General features: G+C 35.7%; 1 protein-coding gene across 2 annotated transcripts in view; it reads right to left on the minus strand.

Annotated features, from left to right (window-relative positions):
* The window catches only part of LOC110375594 (unconventional myosin-XVIIIa), a 245,879-nt gene that overhangs the window by 16,452 nt on the left and 211,709 nt on the right, over nt 1–17,718 (minus strand). For both annotated transcript variants that reach the window (XM_064040283.1, XM_064040282.1), the window contains exon 23: nt 16,747–16,836. In XM_064040283.1, coding sequence (XP_063896353.1) covers nt 16,747–16,836 — 90 coding nt within the window. The remainder of the gene's footprint in view (nt 1–16,746; nt 16,837–17,718) is intronic.

Consider the following 17,718-nt stretch of genomic DNA (forward strand, 5'->3'; position numbering starts at 1 on the left):
CTTAGCAAGTTCTGCTATAGAGCCCGTCTCTACGGAAGCACTAGAATTGCTTCTTCTGTAGGACGGGCTAGGCGAGCGACTCACTAAGCACCTTCCATTTTCAACATTGGTTTGTGTTATAGTATGCACTTCTTTCAAAGGTTTCGTGACAAAAAGTTTTTTCCCATTCATAAGAGAAGATGATACCTTCGGAGGTACTTTCTCATCGAAATCAATAGGAAGCGTCTTGGACTTCTTCACTGGTAATATGGGCCTGCTAGGCGGAGCTTTAGGCGGCTTCTTCGGAGTTGTGTCCAGTATAGGTGGAGAAAGAGGTCCATTGTAATTTTGTGGAAGAGATCCATTTCCATTGATCGGCGGAGAGAAGACACCGTTGCCATTTGTTGCACAATTGTTATTTTGTTCTGGTATTTGAAGCTTCAGCGGGTTGGAGCCCGTCCCGTTGACGGCTTCGACGGCGGTCGGCGCGTGCGGCATTTTCGTTTAGGCTGTTCGCTTGCGTTTCCTGTAGCGGAAGTGTCGCGAACGTTGAAAGTCCAGTGCCATTTCACAGTGATCCGTTGCAGTATTATTGTCGCGAGCGTTACGGGATGCGTCGGGACATTAGTTGGAAATAGAACCGGCGCGAGAGGGCTCCGCGGACGCACTGCGCCGGCTATCTCGGTCGCCGGGCCGACGACGCGGCCGCTCGACTATTTTAGTTTACTTAGATGTCGAAGTGCACGCGCGGCTGACACGCGCTGGACCTTCAACATTCGGTGGACGTTGGAGTACGAAGCCAATGACAACATTGCTGCGTCCGAACGTCCTGTATCCAACATTCAGGACGCGTAAATCAATCAGACCGAAATATAAGTCATACTGTGTAGTTTTGATAAACAAGAGCAGAAGTAGGTCAATCGATGTGAATGCCAATAGATCAGAGACGCAGTCGTCAGGATGTCTGCGCAAGAGCAGTCAACTGGAAACTGTGAAGGCCGAGCTTGGTTAAACGTTCAGTCAAAGCGTGTGTAACGCGAGACTGTGCCCAAAACAGTAGGAAATATAACATGAACTGTATGTTACGTAAGATAATAAGGAATTATAATCATGTAACTCTTGAATTACACGACACTGACGCACCAGACATAATATTGCCAAATATAACAAACTGGACAGGAATATCGGTAATGCTTACGCAAATGGATACCAAACAAGAGTCCGGAACAGATTTCAATATCAACCATTTGCGCGGACGGTATCAAAACATATTCACGTACTAACTGTCGTTTTGACGTACGTATGCACTAAAACGGTATTCGTTGGCAAGTACTAACTGAGCGTTGGCAAGGAAATTTTATAAATAACGTAAATGTGAATACTATAGCATGGTAATATGCATCGTTTGGCAAAAACAACATGTCCAGCAAAGATACGAGTAGTTCTGTCTGTTAGAGTATGGATACTGTTATTTGTTATGTAAACACAGACAGGTGGGCTAATGCCAAGGTATTTTGTGTTAAAGATAAATGAAAAGTTCTATAAATAAGAAGTTCCGATTATTTTGGAAAATCAATTACATAGATCAATTAGGTTAAGACAACTAAAGTAGGATTCGGTGATCAACACAGATAGATTCTATCGGAAATCAAACAAATTAATCAGATCGTAAAACTAACCTACGAAACCCAAATTCTCAAAGTCTCTTGATGTCATGTAAACAGACCGGGTTACGTCTCCTAGCAACAAACAAAAGAAGACAAACTTCTGTCCAAATTAATACGACAAGAACGCTGTAAACCTAGATTAGCTTCCAGATACTGCAAACAACATGGCTAATTATTTATCTGAAATACACTGTTCTACATTCCTTGACACGCTATTTTGTTTGCAACATGTCTGAAATCAGAGAATTTTGCTAATGTGGTTAGACGTTGGATTTGACGCGGGAGATAAACATGAATTAGCTTGCAAATATGAATATTGCTAGATATATAAAGGACCTATAAGAAAATTCACTCTTTGGAATGAAAGTTCAAATTAGGATTATAAAGCCGTAAAGAATTAAAGGTAAAAAAGTACTTAACGCAATGCTGATGCGTTCTTACGATCAAATAGAGCTAAAGAAGACCAAGCATTTCATTCTTCAAAGACAAGAAACAAATATAACCAATACCACTACGAAAATAGAGAAATGTAAAGACAATTATTTACAAAGACAATCAAAACTAGCGCAAAAATCAGAAACTTTAGTAGAAAAGCTCTTCGAACAAACAGACAAGACGAAAGCAAAGGGCCACAAAATGAAAGCCGTTCCAATTCTAACCGACTGCCGGTCAGATGTTCCAATAAGAAATAAATAACTACACTCGTCTGCCAATGTGGCTTGATGCAATCCCGAAGCTACAATGCTGGGACAATTGCGCAATACATCACAAATGAGTTTTTAATCTAGTGGTGAAATTGTAATTAGGCTGAGCAGGCTTTTTGGGATATGCGGTCAGCTATTGTCATTTTTGTACCTGCAGAAAAAGTTATGAGAAAAGAGCAATGACGTCCACAGGCTTGTGTGAAAAGGTAAGTAGGTGAATCTATTTAATATATAATATAACTTCTACGACATAATTTCTATTGCATTACGAGGTATTCAATAGTACAACGATAGAACAATATGTGTAACTCAGATCATGACGCACGATCGTCATTTTTTTAAAAAGGTGAAGAATGAACAAAGGGGTCGTTCGTCGTTTGGCCCCACAAGCGATTGGCACCGCGGTGCCAATCGACGAAGTAAAATTTTTGAATAGGTCGATTCGCCCCGCGGTGCCAATCGACGAACTACCCATTTGGAATGGGTCGGTTCGCCCCACAATATTGAACAGTTCTTTTTTTGAAAGGGTGATTGCAGCAAAGGAGATAAGCAGTTTTTATTATAAATTTTTCAGTTTAGTATCATCACCTACTGAAGTTTTATCCAAGTGGTGTACTTCAAAACCGAAAAAACGCATTATTGCATCTGAACTTTTGAACTTTTCTAGTACCCAGTGTTATCTCACAATGTACTAGGGCAGCATAAAATACCTGAAGTAAATTCCTCGGGGCGTCTGTGAAACCGCGTGGAATAGCTAAATATAATATAATAGAATAATATTCAGAATATTTTCGAAGTTAGCATAAGCACCCATTACTTAATTTCATGAAATCTGGTAGTTGTGAAATTTTTCACAGCTTGAAATTGTCAGGAGGCAAAAGACTTAGATGTTTTCATAATTTTCATTAAAAAACTCAGTTAATAAGTCGGTAATATAAAACGACTTGTTGAATGCAATAATCAACATTACAATCAGTCAACTGGAAACTTACTGTGCTAACCATTACTCGGAGACCATAATTTTACCGACGTAGAATCTTTAACCCTCTGCTCGACAAGGTTTTGACATATTACTTTACCGTTGATTCGGCGGGATATTTTGAATCGCGACATGGAAGTCAAAAATTTGTACTAACTTTCAACACATGAATTCTAAGTCCGTAATGCCTGACCAGAAGTATTTTAACTATAACTTTAGAGCTCACTTATTTGACAACAATGTGCGAAGGTCAAATGGGGTCAGTTAATTCAGAAAAGATAATAATTACGGTGTTTCAAAGTCTATCGAAAAGTTAGGCATTTCAAATTTGGTGAAAACTTACCAATAAATAATCGCATCACTTTCTCAAACACAACACAAACGTCTTATTTATAACATTTTCAATCTGTTGCAACGCATTTCGTGCTCTTATTTATGTTCAATAAATAAAAATCAGCACGTAAAATACACAATAAAAATGAACAATTTACAAGATCAAAGTCACAGACACAAGAAGTAGAGTTTGGAATAGAGTATTTTTTTTTTCAATCAGCGGTGTGCATTCGATACCTAAATCGGATATTTATTATAAATAATCGAATACCAATTTTATATATATTTTTTTAATAGCAACTTATTTCAATTTTATTTATTAATTTTAAATTATAGGTTCAATTTGTTTTTGTTGTTAAGAAATAAAAAATAAGTTTTATGAAAGTTTTTAGCATTAAATTTTTAAATGTATTATTTATTTTGGTGTTGCGTCATTCGTAATAATATTTATCTTGAATTGAATTTAATTATAAAATTATTAAATAGATTCTTTATTTTAACGAATCAGATCATTCGATGCAAAACTTCTATCACCGTCGCCATCTTGTCTATGCGCCTTCAAATTAAAAAAAACAACTAATGTAAACAAACATGGCGAGTTCGATCAGAATTCCCGGTAATTAAGATTGGATTTTAAAAAGCATATTTCTAACGGGATGCTAAATATGAAAGGTTTGAATGCGTAAAAATAATTTAAATTTATTTAGTTATTTTATTTATTTAAAATAAATAATATTCTTTTAAACCAAAAAAAAAGGTTTTAGTTATTGTGCTGGCTGTAATAATGCTTTTCTTTTTCTTTTATTTAAATTTGGAATGAACTGTCATAATTTAGGTCACGTAAAAAAATAATTCTTTTCCGCCTTTCTCGCATCTCTAAACACGTTGTATTATTATAACAAAACTATGTCTCAGGCTACGACATCTGCTTGCTTTTTTGAACCGACTTTTCAAACAACAAAAAGAGGTGGGCGCATGTTATGTCGGGCCGGCTACACCTACATAATGAAAAGAGTCAATAAAGACGGCTCGGAGCTATGGAGGTGCACGAATAAGAACAAAGCCAAGTGCAACGCAACTATAAAATTGAAGGTAAATCCGAGCACTAAATAAACTAAATAAATAAATAGGAGCACCTTGCTTCTCCCGTCATCGCTGCCACTGTAGTGAGGCTGCTGAACCACGGCCTGTCGTGCAGCCATAGTGCGGGCCCTATTGCGTGGCACGCAAACATCAACGACAGTATACATCGCGCTCTTGTTGCTGTCGGGGTGCCAGCTGCACCAAGCGGCTTGGCACGCGACGACGGTAAGAGACCCGACGGCATGCCGTTTTTCCCTTGTATAGGTAGGCCTTTAGTATGGGACGCAACCTGCGTCGATACTCTTGTGCCGTCCCATCTTGCTAGTTCTGCGTACTGTGCTGCTGCTGCCGCCGCTGCAGCTGCGACCCTACTTAAAGATCTATCTAGGCGGCTGGTTGACGCCGTCCAACGAAGTAATGCTGCCAGCCTCTTGGGTACGCTCCCAGTTGACAGCGATGAGGATGAATTTTTTGATGCTATTTAGTTTATTTAATTTTTGTTTTGACTAGGATATTTTTTTGTCTTTATCCTTATTGTAAACTAGTTGACCCGGCGAACTTCGTACCGCCTAATTATTGGAGGCATATTTAGTAAGTCACAAACACACGACACAATTTTTTTTTCCTTATTTACTCACCGTTTAGACCTACCCTGGACTACGACAAAATTTTAAAACCAAAATCAGCTCAATCGGCCCAGCCGTTCTCGAGTTTTAATCAGACTAACGAACAACAATTCATTTTATTTAGATAGAAGATAGATATGTAAATAAAAAGATTTATTTTAGGTGAATCCTTATGTGATCCTCCATGAAACCGTTCATAACCACGCCCCCAAAGATGAAGCGGAGCTAACAATAGAGGGGGAAATGAACATCTGTTCGGAGAGAGTGCAGAAAAACATCAATGTGCCGGTCACACAAATTTTTGAAGAGTCCTTACAGACCCTGCAAGATAAAGGACTCAATTTGCTTAAACCACTGCCCAATTTTCGGAACATTAAAAATAAATTGTACAGGGTTAGAAATAAGTCGCAAGGCGTCACCAAACTCAATTTCACAAAGCCTGCGATCTGGAAGTGCCTACAAATCAAAATTTGTTATTTGCTGAATACAAAGATAAAAAGAAGCGAATCCTCGTTTTCGCAAAAAAAGAAATGATTAAATATTTGAAAGAAAGCTCAAAATATTTTATGGACGGCACGTTCAAAATTTGTCCAAAGTGTTTCTGCCAAGTGTACACTCTTCATGCAGACATTGGCAGCAATGAAGAGTATGTAAATGTGGTTCCCGTACTATATGCATTGCTTCCCGATAAAACAAGGGCTACATATGAAATTTTATTTCAGATGATAAAAAGCCAAGTGAAAGAATGGAAGCCTACACACATTTCGATGGATTTCGAGGTAAGTGCCATTTTAGCAATAAGAAATTTATTTCCAGATGTTAAAATTGTTGGATGCTATTTTCATTTTAATCGTAGTTTATGGCGAAAGGCAAAACAACTCGGGCTGAATAAATCAAAACTGTCTATGATACATGTTAAACTGTGCACGCAATTAGCACACTTGCCGCCAAACTTCTTAGATGAAGGGTGGCTATATATAATGGAGGAAAGTCCAAAAAGTGCTCAAGTCACAGCATTTAATGACTATTTTGTTAAAACGTGGCTTGAGCATGATGTTCTTTCCTCAACGTGGAATTTATACCAACAATTTGATAGAACGAACAATATGGTGGAGTCGTGGAATGCACGAATAAAAAATTATTCCCCAACATCCTAACATTGCCCAATTTCTGAGGGGAATACAAAAGATGCCAACTACTACTACGGCCAAGTTAATGTCATGGGTGAGTTACGCATCACCAAAAGAAAACCAGAAACGGTAGAGTTCAACCGAAGAATAAAAAACATTGTTCAGGAACTAGAAAGTAAAAAAATAACAGTCGGCCATTGTCTAGAAAAATTAAGATTTTAAGTTTTTTCTTTTAATTTTGAGTTTCATCAAAATCTATTCAGTATGTATTGCGTTAAAGAGTTACAAACTTCCATAAAGACAAAACTCTACAGACAGAGTTGTGTTGCTGGGGAGTTTGTTCCACCACTTCTTCTCAGCAAAAACACCTAGGAAGTGATGAAGGGCGGGCGTTTTGGGTGCTGTCTTTTGTAAATTTGACTTTCAAAAAGTGCAGATTTTCAGCTTACTTTGAATAAATGACTTTTAATCTTTTGTCATACATATATATTACTAGCTAGCGACTTAGTCCGCTTTCCGCGGGAGCTACGCCCTGTATAGCCTATCTATTTATCCTTTCGCTTTAAACTTAAAGTGAAAATAACATCCAACTAATTAATAACTTTGGAAATAAATCTTTAATTGTTAAAATTGTACTTCCACCGAAATGCATGAAAATTTGTGTAAGTAGGTTTACATTCTATAACTTGTTTTTCTCATTTGAATAAAAGTTTCATATGTGGCCTTTATTTCATCAGGAAGAAATACATGGAGCACGAATGAAACCACTTTAGCAAATGCCTGATTGCTACTGATTAGTATGGACAGTGAAAACTTTTCAGAAATTGTTTGGGCAAATGCGGAATATGCCGTCGAAGTATCTTGTCGTTTCGTTCAAATATTCCATCATATCCTTTTTTACGAAGTGAAAGCTTCGCTCCTTTTTTTTTTGTATTTCGCGATTCCAAGTCAGGCACGCGAATTCGGGATTGTTCGAAAGAGTTACCGCGGCCTTGGTACATAGTAGGCCTACGACGGAACACGACGGTTTTTAGTCAGTAAGAGTCTGACACTCCCTCACCGCTGTTAACCCACAGCGGGAGGGGTCATTTGATGATTTTTGACGTTTTATTAAAAAAAAAACAAGCAACAGTCGGGCAGTAGCCCACCGGATATAACTCTCGTCCGGTCGGAGGATCCTCCTTTTTCTGGGAGGCATGAGCTTTACTCTCTGCTCTCATACCTTTACACCACCGTTTACATTAATATAATCGCGATAAACTCCTTAAAAGTAGTTAACTTTTTTCATCACTGCACATTTTGCAAGTAGCTGCGCAGAAACCAAAAGTGTTTTTTATATATGTATATAGAAGAGAAGATATGTAAATAATTGTACAATACATAAATTACCTATTTGACTTACACTTATTAAATGTCTAGGTTACAACGCATATGTGTTTTTTATTTAATTTACCAAACGTGACTTATTCTCGACAAATATTTTTATGTTGTCAAAGAATAATAAGGTACCTATCACATTCACAAATTTAGGTATCATGTCAGTAATCGACGATCACTTTCCTTGAAGCGGGTGTTATTCAGAATATTCAGAATATTTTCGAAGTTCGCATAAAATACTTTGTCTAATATACGGGTAGTCACTAGTCAGAAGCCAGTAACTCTGACACCAGTCTAACCAAAGGGTATTTATTAGGTTGCCCGGGTAACTGAGTTGAGGGGGTCAGATAGGGCAGTCGCTCCTTATAAAGAACTGGTACTCAGCTACATCCGGTTAGACTGGAAGCCGACTCCAACATAGTTGGGAAAAAGGCTCGGATTATGAAGATGACTTTGTCTAAAATGCTGAACTCCTAGTACCCATGATACGTTAAAATAATCTCAATTTTGAAGCAAAACGTAAATAATGGATAAGAATAATTTTACTTATAATATTTCTGATGAAAATTATGAAAAGATCTAAGTCTTTTGGCCTCCTGATGATTTTGAGCTGTGAAAATTTTCACAACTACCAGATTTCAGGAAATTAATTAAAATAGGTCGATTTACCAACGTTACTTTCTTCTCATGGTAATCTGGCCCATGCATTTTTGGCCGAGTTTACTAGCCAACTGTTAATGAACCTTCCCTTGGTTTCCCCCCCTAATCCTTTTCAACACAATTCACTCACATTTACACTTCTGCTCTCCTGGTATATGATGTCAATTTTCGTAGCGACAGTACAAATAAATAATTGGAATAGACAATATTCGAAATGAGTTAACCAAATGTTTTGCTAAGTGGTGCCAATCGACCTATGCTTAAGATAACTTGGGCCATTCGCCCCGAATAAAACAAAACAAAATCCGTGGTGCCAATCGACCCATTCAAAAATTGTGCTTCGTCGATTGGCACCGCGGTGCCAATCGCTTGTGGGGCCAAACGACGAACGACCCGAACAAAGACTGATGGAAAAACGCAAATACCAATGAAGAAGAAAAGTAAGAACGCACATGTATGATGCTCTAATACAATAACACAACCATACCAGTAAATAAAGAAAGTGATTCAACAAAATCAACAATTGAAAATGTTGTCACACGCTCTCGCAGTCTCGACTCGAAAAAACACCACCCTACAATTAAAAGTGTTTTGCAATCGACTTTTAAAGATCATCGATCATCTTTTTATCGGTTCACATAAATCATTAAAGCTGTAACCAATATTCTTTCCAACGCTTGATTTGCTAACTAGAGACATAATTTTGAGATTAGCCTCATACAGGAATTTCAAATTCCGATCTTTAGTAAGCAAATACACAGATAGATCGATAATTGGAAACTATCGTTATATCGTAAATGAATACTACCACTATAACTTTCAAGTCACTTGTTCTACGCCTCGTTATATTTCGATGTATCGATAAAATAATCGTTCGTTTATTTTCGCGCTTTTTTCGCGGGATAGTCGCGTGCGCTTCGCGACATACTGAAAGTCGTGTCTCGGATTTTAGAAATGGAACGTTATTTTAAATTTAGTTCGGAAGAGGATTTATTGCGGTGAATTAAATGATGCTCAAACTGCAATCTATTTTGTACCTATGTCTTGAAAAATATTAAACGGTTGCGTAAATAACTTTTATATGTGGCTTTCTGATATATTAATAATTTCAGAAGCATTTCGCACAAAAAATAACATTATATTAGCCTGATTTGTGTACCGTTAAAAGGTTGAGATTGTTTATTACATCTTAAATCCATTCTCTGAAAACCTATCATTCGGATAACATTTTTAGTTCTGCAAAAAATTACTTCCCAGTTTCTTCACAACCAATCTAGTTTCGCAAAACTGAAAACAAATGAAGCATGAACGCCAAACATTGATTTCAGAAGCTTATTCTTGGATTTGTGTGCATAAATCAAGAAAATTAGGTCATTTCAGACTGGAGTCGGGCGCGAGTTCGTCCGATGTTTGAAATGTTCATTAAAAAAATACTAACATCTTTCGCCGTGTTAATAACACGTTGACACGTACGACACGGTCTTATTAAAGAGTATGTGTTGTGTGAAATTAAATACTGCTTGTTTTTGTAGGTAACCTATATTTTTTTACTGAGTCACTGTAGCACAAAATACTAAATAGTTACTAACTTTAGGATGATTAACTTTCGTGTTTGTTTTTCAAATTGCGGTGTACAGAAAAAAACAAAAAATATTTACTTTTTTCAATCTACAAAAAATTGAGTTAACAGTGATTCACAAAGCTCAAATGATTAACCGCAACAATTAATTTTGATCAAAAAAGAAATTTCAAAACATTCTCATTCCTGTTCGATCCAGAACGTTCCGTATGACTCACGCCAGTGCCAACATCTAACTTCAACGCTCAATAAACCTGATAAATTAAAACGAAACTTCTCATGCATTGACATTTCAATTCAAAACAGCAGCTGTAGGTTTAAAAATAATAATCTTGACTTAACCGCTCTCGGAATTCCAATATTTCGCGACTCTGCATTTTCAAAGAGGTCAATGAACTTTCTGACATTAAATTCGGGAACAAATATAATGACCACCATAAAATGCTTTGATACCCTAAGTTTTGTAACCAGAAATATCTACTGAACACCAGAAAAATAAAGTCTAAAAATGTAATAGTACCAGCTATTTTAGTCACGACTTCACTTTAAGGGATTGTTCACACCAAACGTATTGTCCGCCGCTGACTGTGAGTATACTCACAGTCGGCCTCAGTGTGAACGTCGACTCAATCTGCAGTACGCGTACTCACCAAGCCGACAATAGGCTATAGCGTACGATGCGCTACATGTGTGAACAAAAAAATACGCTCGTGTAGGTTCACACTAGATGCGTACGCTGAGCGGCCGACTATTCTACACATAAAAGAGTGCGCGGCGGTGCGGACGCGGCGGAGCGGCGGTGCGTACGCGGCGGAGCGGCGCTATTCGGCAACTGCGTCCGCGTAGCCAATCCGCGTCCGCCGTGCATAGTCGCGTAGTAAAATAATCGGCTACTGAGAGTCAGCTACAACAGACGACGTAACAGCGTATAGTCGGTTCGGTGTGAACGACAATTTCAATATATATGGAAAAGCAATAAACTGCGTAACGCGCGCTCACAGTCAGCGGCGGACAATACGTTTGGTGTGAACGATGCCTAAATTGTATTCGACCACCAAATTTAGTAAATGATCACCAACTCTTGACGACCAAATTATGTATTATTTTTGCCTAAATAAGTCACTGTGACTGCCATAAAATGTAGACTTATTACCAAATAAAGTCTTATGATGCCATATTAAGTTATGTGTCCGGCTTGCAATGCATGCATGAGTGTCAGTATGACGAGTGACAGGGGAAAATGGAAGAAAATGACATATTGCGCCGACCCCAAGTAAAATTGGGAACAGGGCAGGAGAAAGAAGAAGAAGAATGTGTTTCTCAATACACTCCCTCGAAAACACGCTCTTATCGCACTGTTTAGAGGCATGCAATAGACAATTTTCCACCCTAGTGCAGGAAAAGGGTCCCCATAATGTTATAACTCTTATTGTATCAGGCCTAACTTATTTTTTTGGAGTCAGTTTACTTAAACAGGATACAAGATGTAAAAACTTTGATTTTCATTTTATATTAAAACGCTGGTATAATTTTGATGATCATTTACTACTTTTGGTGATCATTTACTATTTTTGGGATAACAATGATTTATTTGGACTCATTTTGCTTAAATATTTGGTTATAATCTTACTTTAAAATGGTGGTATAATTTTGGTGATCATTTACTATTTTTGGCTTACACATGATTTATTTTGGAGTAATTTCACTTAAATAGGATAGCAAAGTGTTAAAACTTTGGTGATAGTTTTACATTAAAATGCGAGTTTCATTTTGGTGATCATTTACAATTTTTGTCTGCTATTTGTTACTATATCTGGTGATCAGTTAAACATAAGCCATTAAATTCTATATTCTCTATACGTTCAGCGATTACCGTAAAAACGTCCAGTAAGTATGGAAATTAGTCTATAACAATGCATGTAGAATTTTTGCAGTATTATCGGGGCATCGTTTGATTTCTATCTACTTGCTTATCATTAAAAGACGATCAATCTTGGCTTTATTGGCCATGAAACTTGTCAAGCCTGAAGTCTTATGTAAATTGTCTATTGTACAACTCAGTTAGTCGACATTTTTTTTATAATCGTCGCTATAAGTCCTTTACAAGATTCGCTTTATCGAAATCGAAAGAGATATCGGATCATTTTAAACTTGGAATTTGTTCCTATATGATGTGCTTTGAAAGATATTTATTTTATATTCGAATTATTTTCATTGAATATTGATGCCAGACATGTTGAAAAAAAAATGCCGCCAAATACTTTTATTACGTGGTAACTCATTGACAACGGCCCTGCGTGAGCCAAACTTTTTTAATCTGACCTTGGCGGTGAAATGCCATCTATTACAATTCTATTTTCAAACTTTTATTCATTGTCAAGGCATCCATCGATAAGCTTCATTTGTCTTTTTAATCTTGTCTATGTGTAATTTCGCTTTTTATTCTCTTGATCTCGGCTGATTGAATTGTTTGAGAGGATTTGCTAAATGCTCGAATAGTTGTGGGTAGTAATAATTTGTGAAGGTTTATGTTGTATTTTTAAGAAATAATTTGATAACATTTCTATGTTTAGTGACTTCTTTTTGTGAAGACAGTGATCTAAGGAAAGGTATTTAATTATCAAGTTTTGCCTACCATAACCATAATATTATACATGGATGATAGATATGATAGATGGCGCAACCATAATGTACATACGTAATTAAAGCATATCTAATTTAAATAAAAAAAAAAAAATCCGTGTGAGAGGAGGCCTGTGCCCAGCAGTGGGACGATAAATAGGCTGCAACTAACTAACTAATTTAAATAAAACGGCAATTCTAAATCTATGACATTGTAACGTCGTTGATAGTAACATCGAACATTAAAAAAACCCACGCTCATTAGAAAGTTCTCGTAACACGGTGTAACACTCAGTTAAAAAATATTTGCTTCTTTCAATATTTTTTTTCTGTGGTTGCGTAATGGCTACTTGTCAAACAAATATTGACAGTGGGCTTTCAATACCGCGAATGTGTTTTTCTTTTGTAATTTTTGTTACATTCGCGTTTTTGAGCGCCCAACAGTGAAGAAGTATTTTCGTCTCGGTCAAGGAACTATGTGGAGGCCGAAAATTAATTATTTTTTAGTTCTCTAGGTCAGAACGTCTTTTTTTTGTTAGAAGTATTTTTTTTCAAACGCTTGTTTTGAAGACAGCGACATTTGTTTTAATTTTTCATGGTACATGTACACACATGTCAATTAAGTTTAAAAACTGAATTCATTTCGTTATGCAATAAAAAATATTAATAAAATAATTTCTGAAGCAAAGTAAATAGAATTGCCATGTAAACATTAAGATGTATCAGATTGACTACTAATAGTTAATTTAGAATGTTACTTACTTACATGCATTTTATAAGTTCCTCAATATTTTTAAGTTTCCATAATTCACGAAAAAGTTTTTACTTCCCAAACACACAAAAAAACAAACTTCAACCTTCACGAAAAAAAACTGTCAAAAATACCGCCAAACCAAACTGTCACCCAAATCTGTCATTTAAATGACAGATATATTTTTTTTAAAGCCAGCTGTAATAGGCAGAAGGCACCTAGACACTGGCTGTGTAAGCACGCGTATCCTGGCCCAAGGTAAGCCAGACGGGTACTAGGCCAGTGGGCGTTCCGTTCCTCACCAATGATCTTTGTAAATATTACTTTGTATTGTTTTGTTGTTAACGGCGACTCCCAGTTTTGAAGAGGTTATTAAGTTAATTATGACAGTTGATTGGTTTTCGATTAATTGGTAGTAGTTTGTGGCAGTGTCATTATTTGCTGGGTTTTAGAGATCTGCAGCATTGAATACTTTGTAGCATTTTCAATTCAATAATTTTCTGTGTCATGTTTTCTACGGTTTTTTAAACAAAAAAGATGCAGATGAAAACATTATGTACCTATATAATTTGCTAATATTGCATAATTAATAAAGAATTAAATTTTTTTATGTATGTATGAGTCAAAGAGTTCATTGACCATAAACAAAAAGCAATCTCCAAAAACGAAATGTTGCCATTGAGCAAGGTTTGTTGAGATAATATAAAACCTTATTAGCGACATTTGGCGTTTGTTGTACAACGATAATGCCGTCCATCCGGTCAGGCCGGATACGACCCTTGTCTTTAACTGTGGGAGAGCTGAGCTGATGTTTAAGATATTGAGGTGGGAACACACTTAGTAACTTTTCAATAATTATTTTTTTACTACATGTATTACCAAAAAAAAAAAGGTAAATAAACTAAAATAAAAATGTAGAACTGGTTAATATTTAAATACTACGAGTAATTTAGGTATTTATTTAACATAAATAATTTCAAGTTAATCATAAACTTCTAAGCAATAGAAATACCCGTCATGTGTCTACGTCAACTACTTATTGTGACAGAATAAAAAGCAATGTTACACAAAATGATTAATAACAACACACAACGTTAATTTAATTTCGTAATTCCCAATAATTACTTTAAATCAAACAAAGGAGGCCATGGATATAGTTCGTAAGCCAAAAACTAAACGCTCCCCGTTGACAGTGAACACGAGGCAATAAGTCTTGTGTAAAATATGGCCTATTGGCGGGAAATACTGCTGTAAATCCTAGTTTGTTTACAAATTACTAAGTTATTTATTGTAGGAGGTAGAATTAATTGGGTTGAAAAAATTAAGAGTAAGGATTAACTTAATTTATATAAGGATCATGATTTATAATTTTTTGGATATTTCCATTTAAAAAAAAGAAGAAAATGAAAATTGTCTATCGCGAGTCAACATTTACATAATAAAATGTTATATTCTACTGCGCTAAGCAATTTATTTGTTGTGGATGTAAGAAGGCAGATCTAAACTATCTAACGATTAGAAAAAAGTTTAAAAGATCAGAAATTAACCAATTCCATCCCGATTGTCTTTAAAATATCTCCAGTTTTTATATGCGCTTTATGATACTTAACTGACTCTTATTATTATATAAATGTAAGCATTAAGTTTAAAATCAAATGCAGTTTCAAATATTAGACCTAGTTACCCACTTATCAAAACGTGACTATCACAATTTAGCGTCAAAACGTACACGTGCGCGTTAAAAATTCAGTTTTTACATTTCCTTACTTATGCTCATAACTGCTTCAAAGTTAAACAGAGCGTCAAATAATATCGAAGCAAATTACACGTAATTTTTGCTTTCGACAGAATTATAAGTAACATAGATACTTACTCAGTTATGATGGCTATGAATTTCTCCTATGATTATATTATAGTAGGTATGTGCATTGAAACCATAAGTATAAAAAAATGAGCATCACGCTTCATACTTTTGTTTCTTTCTTTCTACTAACTAAATGAACAATTTTTTCTAATATTTATTCTTCTCTGTGTTTTTATGTGTACTGTAGAATGAAGTCTTGACTATTCTAGAAAAATGCATCAAATGATTTGAACATTTAATTTTTTTAAATAAAAATGTGGCATTTAATGAGCACTGACAACTTTTTAGAAGAAAATGTTAGACCGGGCGCATAAATAGCATGGACCCTGCGCCGTGCCGGTACCAGACTTACTAAATAGTTTTGATTAGGTTCAAGATACCTTTCAAAATTAACTGTCAACTTAACTATCAGCTGACAGTTTAGTCTGTGGTCTACAAGCACTTAAAGTACCTATAGGTGTGTTTCAGCCTTAACACTGATGAGTTTTTTCTTCAAGTTTGAAATAAAACCCGTTCTTTAGTAAAAACCTGTAGTTGTCAATACGAGAACTTTTGTTTTGGACATCATTCTTTTTGGTGGGCTGCTGTGTAGCTATTTATTGAAGTTATTGGGATCGGGGACAATATTTTGCAGCTAATTACTCATTTAATGTAGAATAATATTTGTTTTATTGACATATATACTGGATAGTACGGCTATAAAGCAGTTTGAACTAATTTCGTAGCTCTGTGTGGTAAGTAGGTACACATTAGTTTTGATTTGATAAATATGTGGATTGAATAAAACTTGTTATTAAAACATTAGGTGCATTAATTTAATATTCATTTGCCTTTTTATCAACAAAATTATTAATCGCCCAAAAACAATTAATTAATAGTTTGTAAAATAAGAACAATGAGACATTTCTTAACTTTTACGATGATCTTGGAACTAAGTAGATGATGCGACCTAGAAGCTCATTGGCCGCGACGGACAAAACAAAATACGATCGCAATCGAGTAAGTTCATTATCGTCGCGTATTATAAGTATAGCGGTTCATTTAATAAATTAATTAATAAGGTACAAACTTATTTTATCCCTTTATTAAGGAACAGTTACGGTAAGTTTAAGTAGCTAACTACGATGACATTTCTGACGAAGAAATTGACGATGACAGATTCCATGCATGTAAAAATGGTTGATGAATCTAATTAAACAATCTCAGTTCCTACTAGAAACATGCCGCAATTTAGGCCCATCTCATAAACAGTTCGACGAATTAATCGTAGTGAGCCCATAAATCCACCAACTATTAGGTACTTGTCTTTATCTTCGAGCATAAACATCCATAGAAACCTATTATAAAACAAAAGAGAAAATAAAATGAAAATAAGCCACTTTTCACACTAACCTTAGATTCGAGGCGTTCCGACTCATTCTTGTAATGTGTCCGCTCACTTTCCACCTTTTCCAGTTTAGCCTTAAGGCTCTCCAGCTCATCCTGAAACAAAACGCAACCTTATTAACAAGGGAAGAAGGTCGATTTTTGCGTAGCTTATGTAAGTGTTAGAAACCGCGCACTTTCAGCTATTCATGGATTTGTATGTGATTATGGATGCCATGACCTGTCTGTTTGTCGCGACATTTGTATGCGTAAACATGGTAATGTTTCATTATAATAAAGATTTGCTTAAGCACGTGTCTTCCCATGGAGAAAATCTTCCAAGTAAGTAATTGGTAGATACCTATATGTTTTCTCTTGTAGAATCATCTATAATACCTATACCTAATATAATGAAAAGGACCTAAAAGGCTCCGAAACTTCAAAACCGATGTACAATTTTACTTTTACACTAGGCTATATTTTATCCGGATGCGAGCAGAAGTCAGCGGAGACGCGAGTGAAACTCTGGTAGTTAATAATTGGAAATAGCGAATAATAAATATTTAAAGAAGAAAAATAATAGCAAATATTTTTTTTATACTTAACTGCCGTTAATAAAATATTTAAACAAATAGATAAAGATAAAATTGTCGAAAGTTTACTACTATTAAATGTAAAGAATAGTAGAAATAAATTGATTGACAAATAACCATTAATTTACACAATAGAAAAAACATTAAAAATGCCAATTAATAAATTACATTAACCAACGTTTACCTAAACGTGCAATAAAATGCAATATTAAAACTAAAAAATAAAAATGGCGACGTGAGTACATGCGCAAGAGTGCGTTAAGATCAAGATGCGCAGTGGAGCGTCGCGTCATCGCGTGCTCTTGACCGCAGATGCGAGAAAATTTGGAATCGACTACGGAATTTTAAGTGGCATATTGATATCGATTCTAGTTTTTTCAATCCGTGTTTTCCGGCTAGAATTTCT

The sequence above is a fragment of the Helicoverpa armigera genome, chromosome 22 (assembly GCF_030705265.1).
Source record: "Helicoverpa armigera isolate CAAS_96S chromosome 22, ASM3070526v1, whole genome shotgun sequence".
NCBI lineage: Eukaryota > Metazoa > Arthropoda > Insecta > Lepidoptera > Noctuidae > Helicoverpa > Helicoverpa armigera.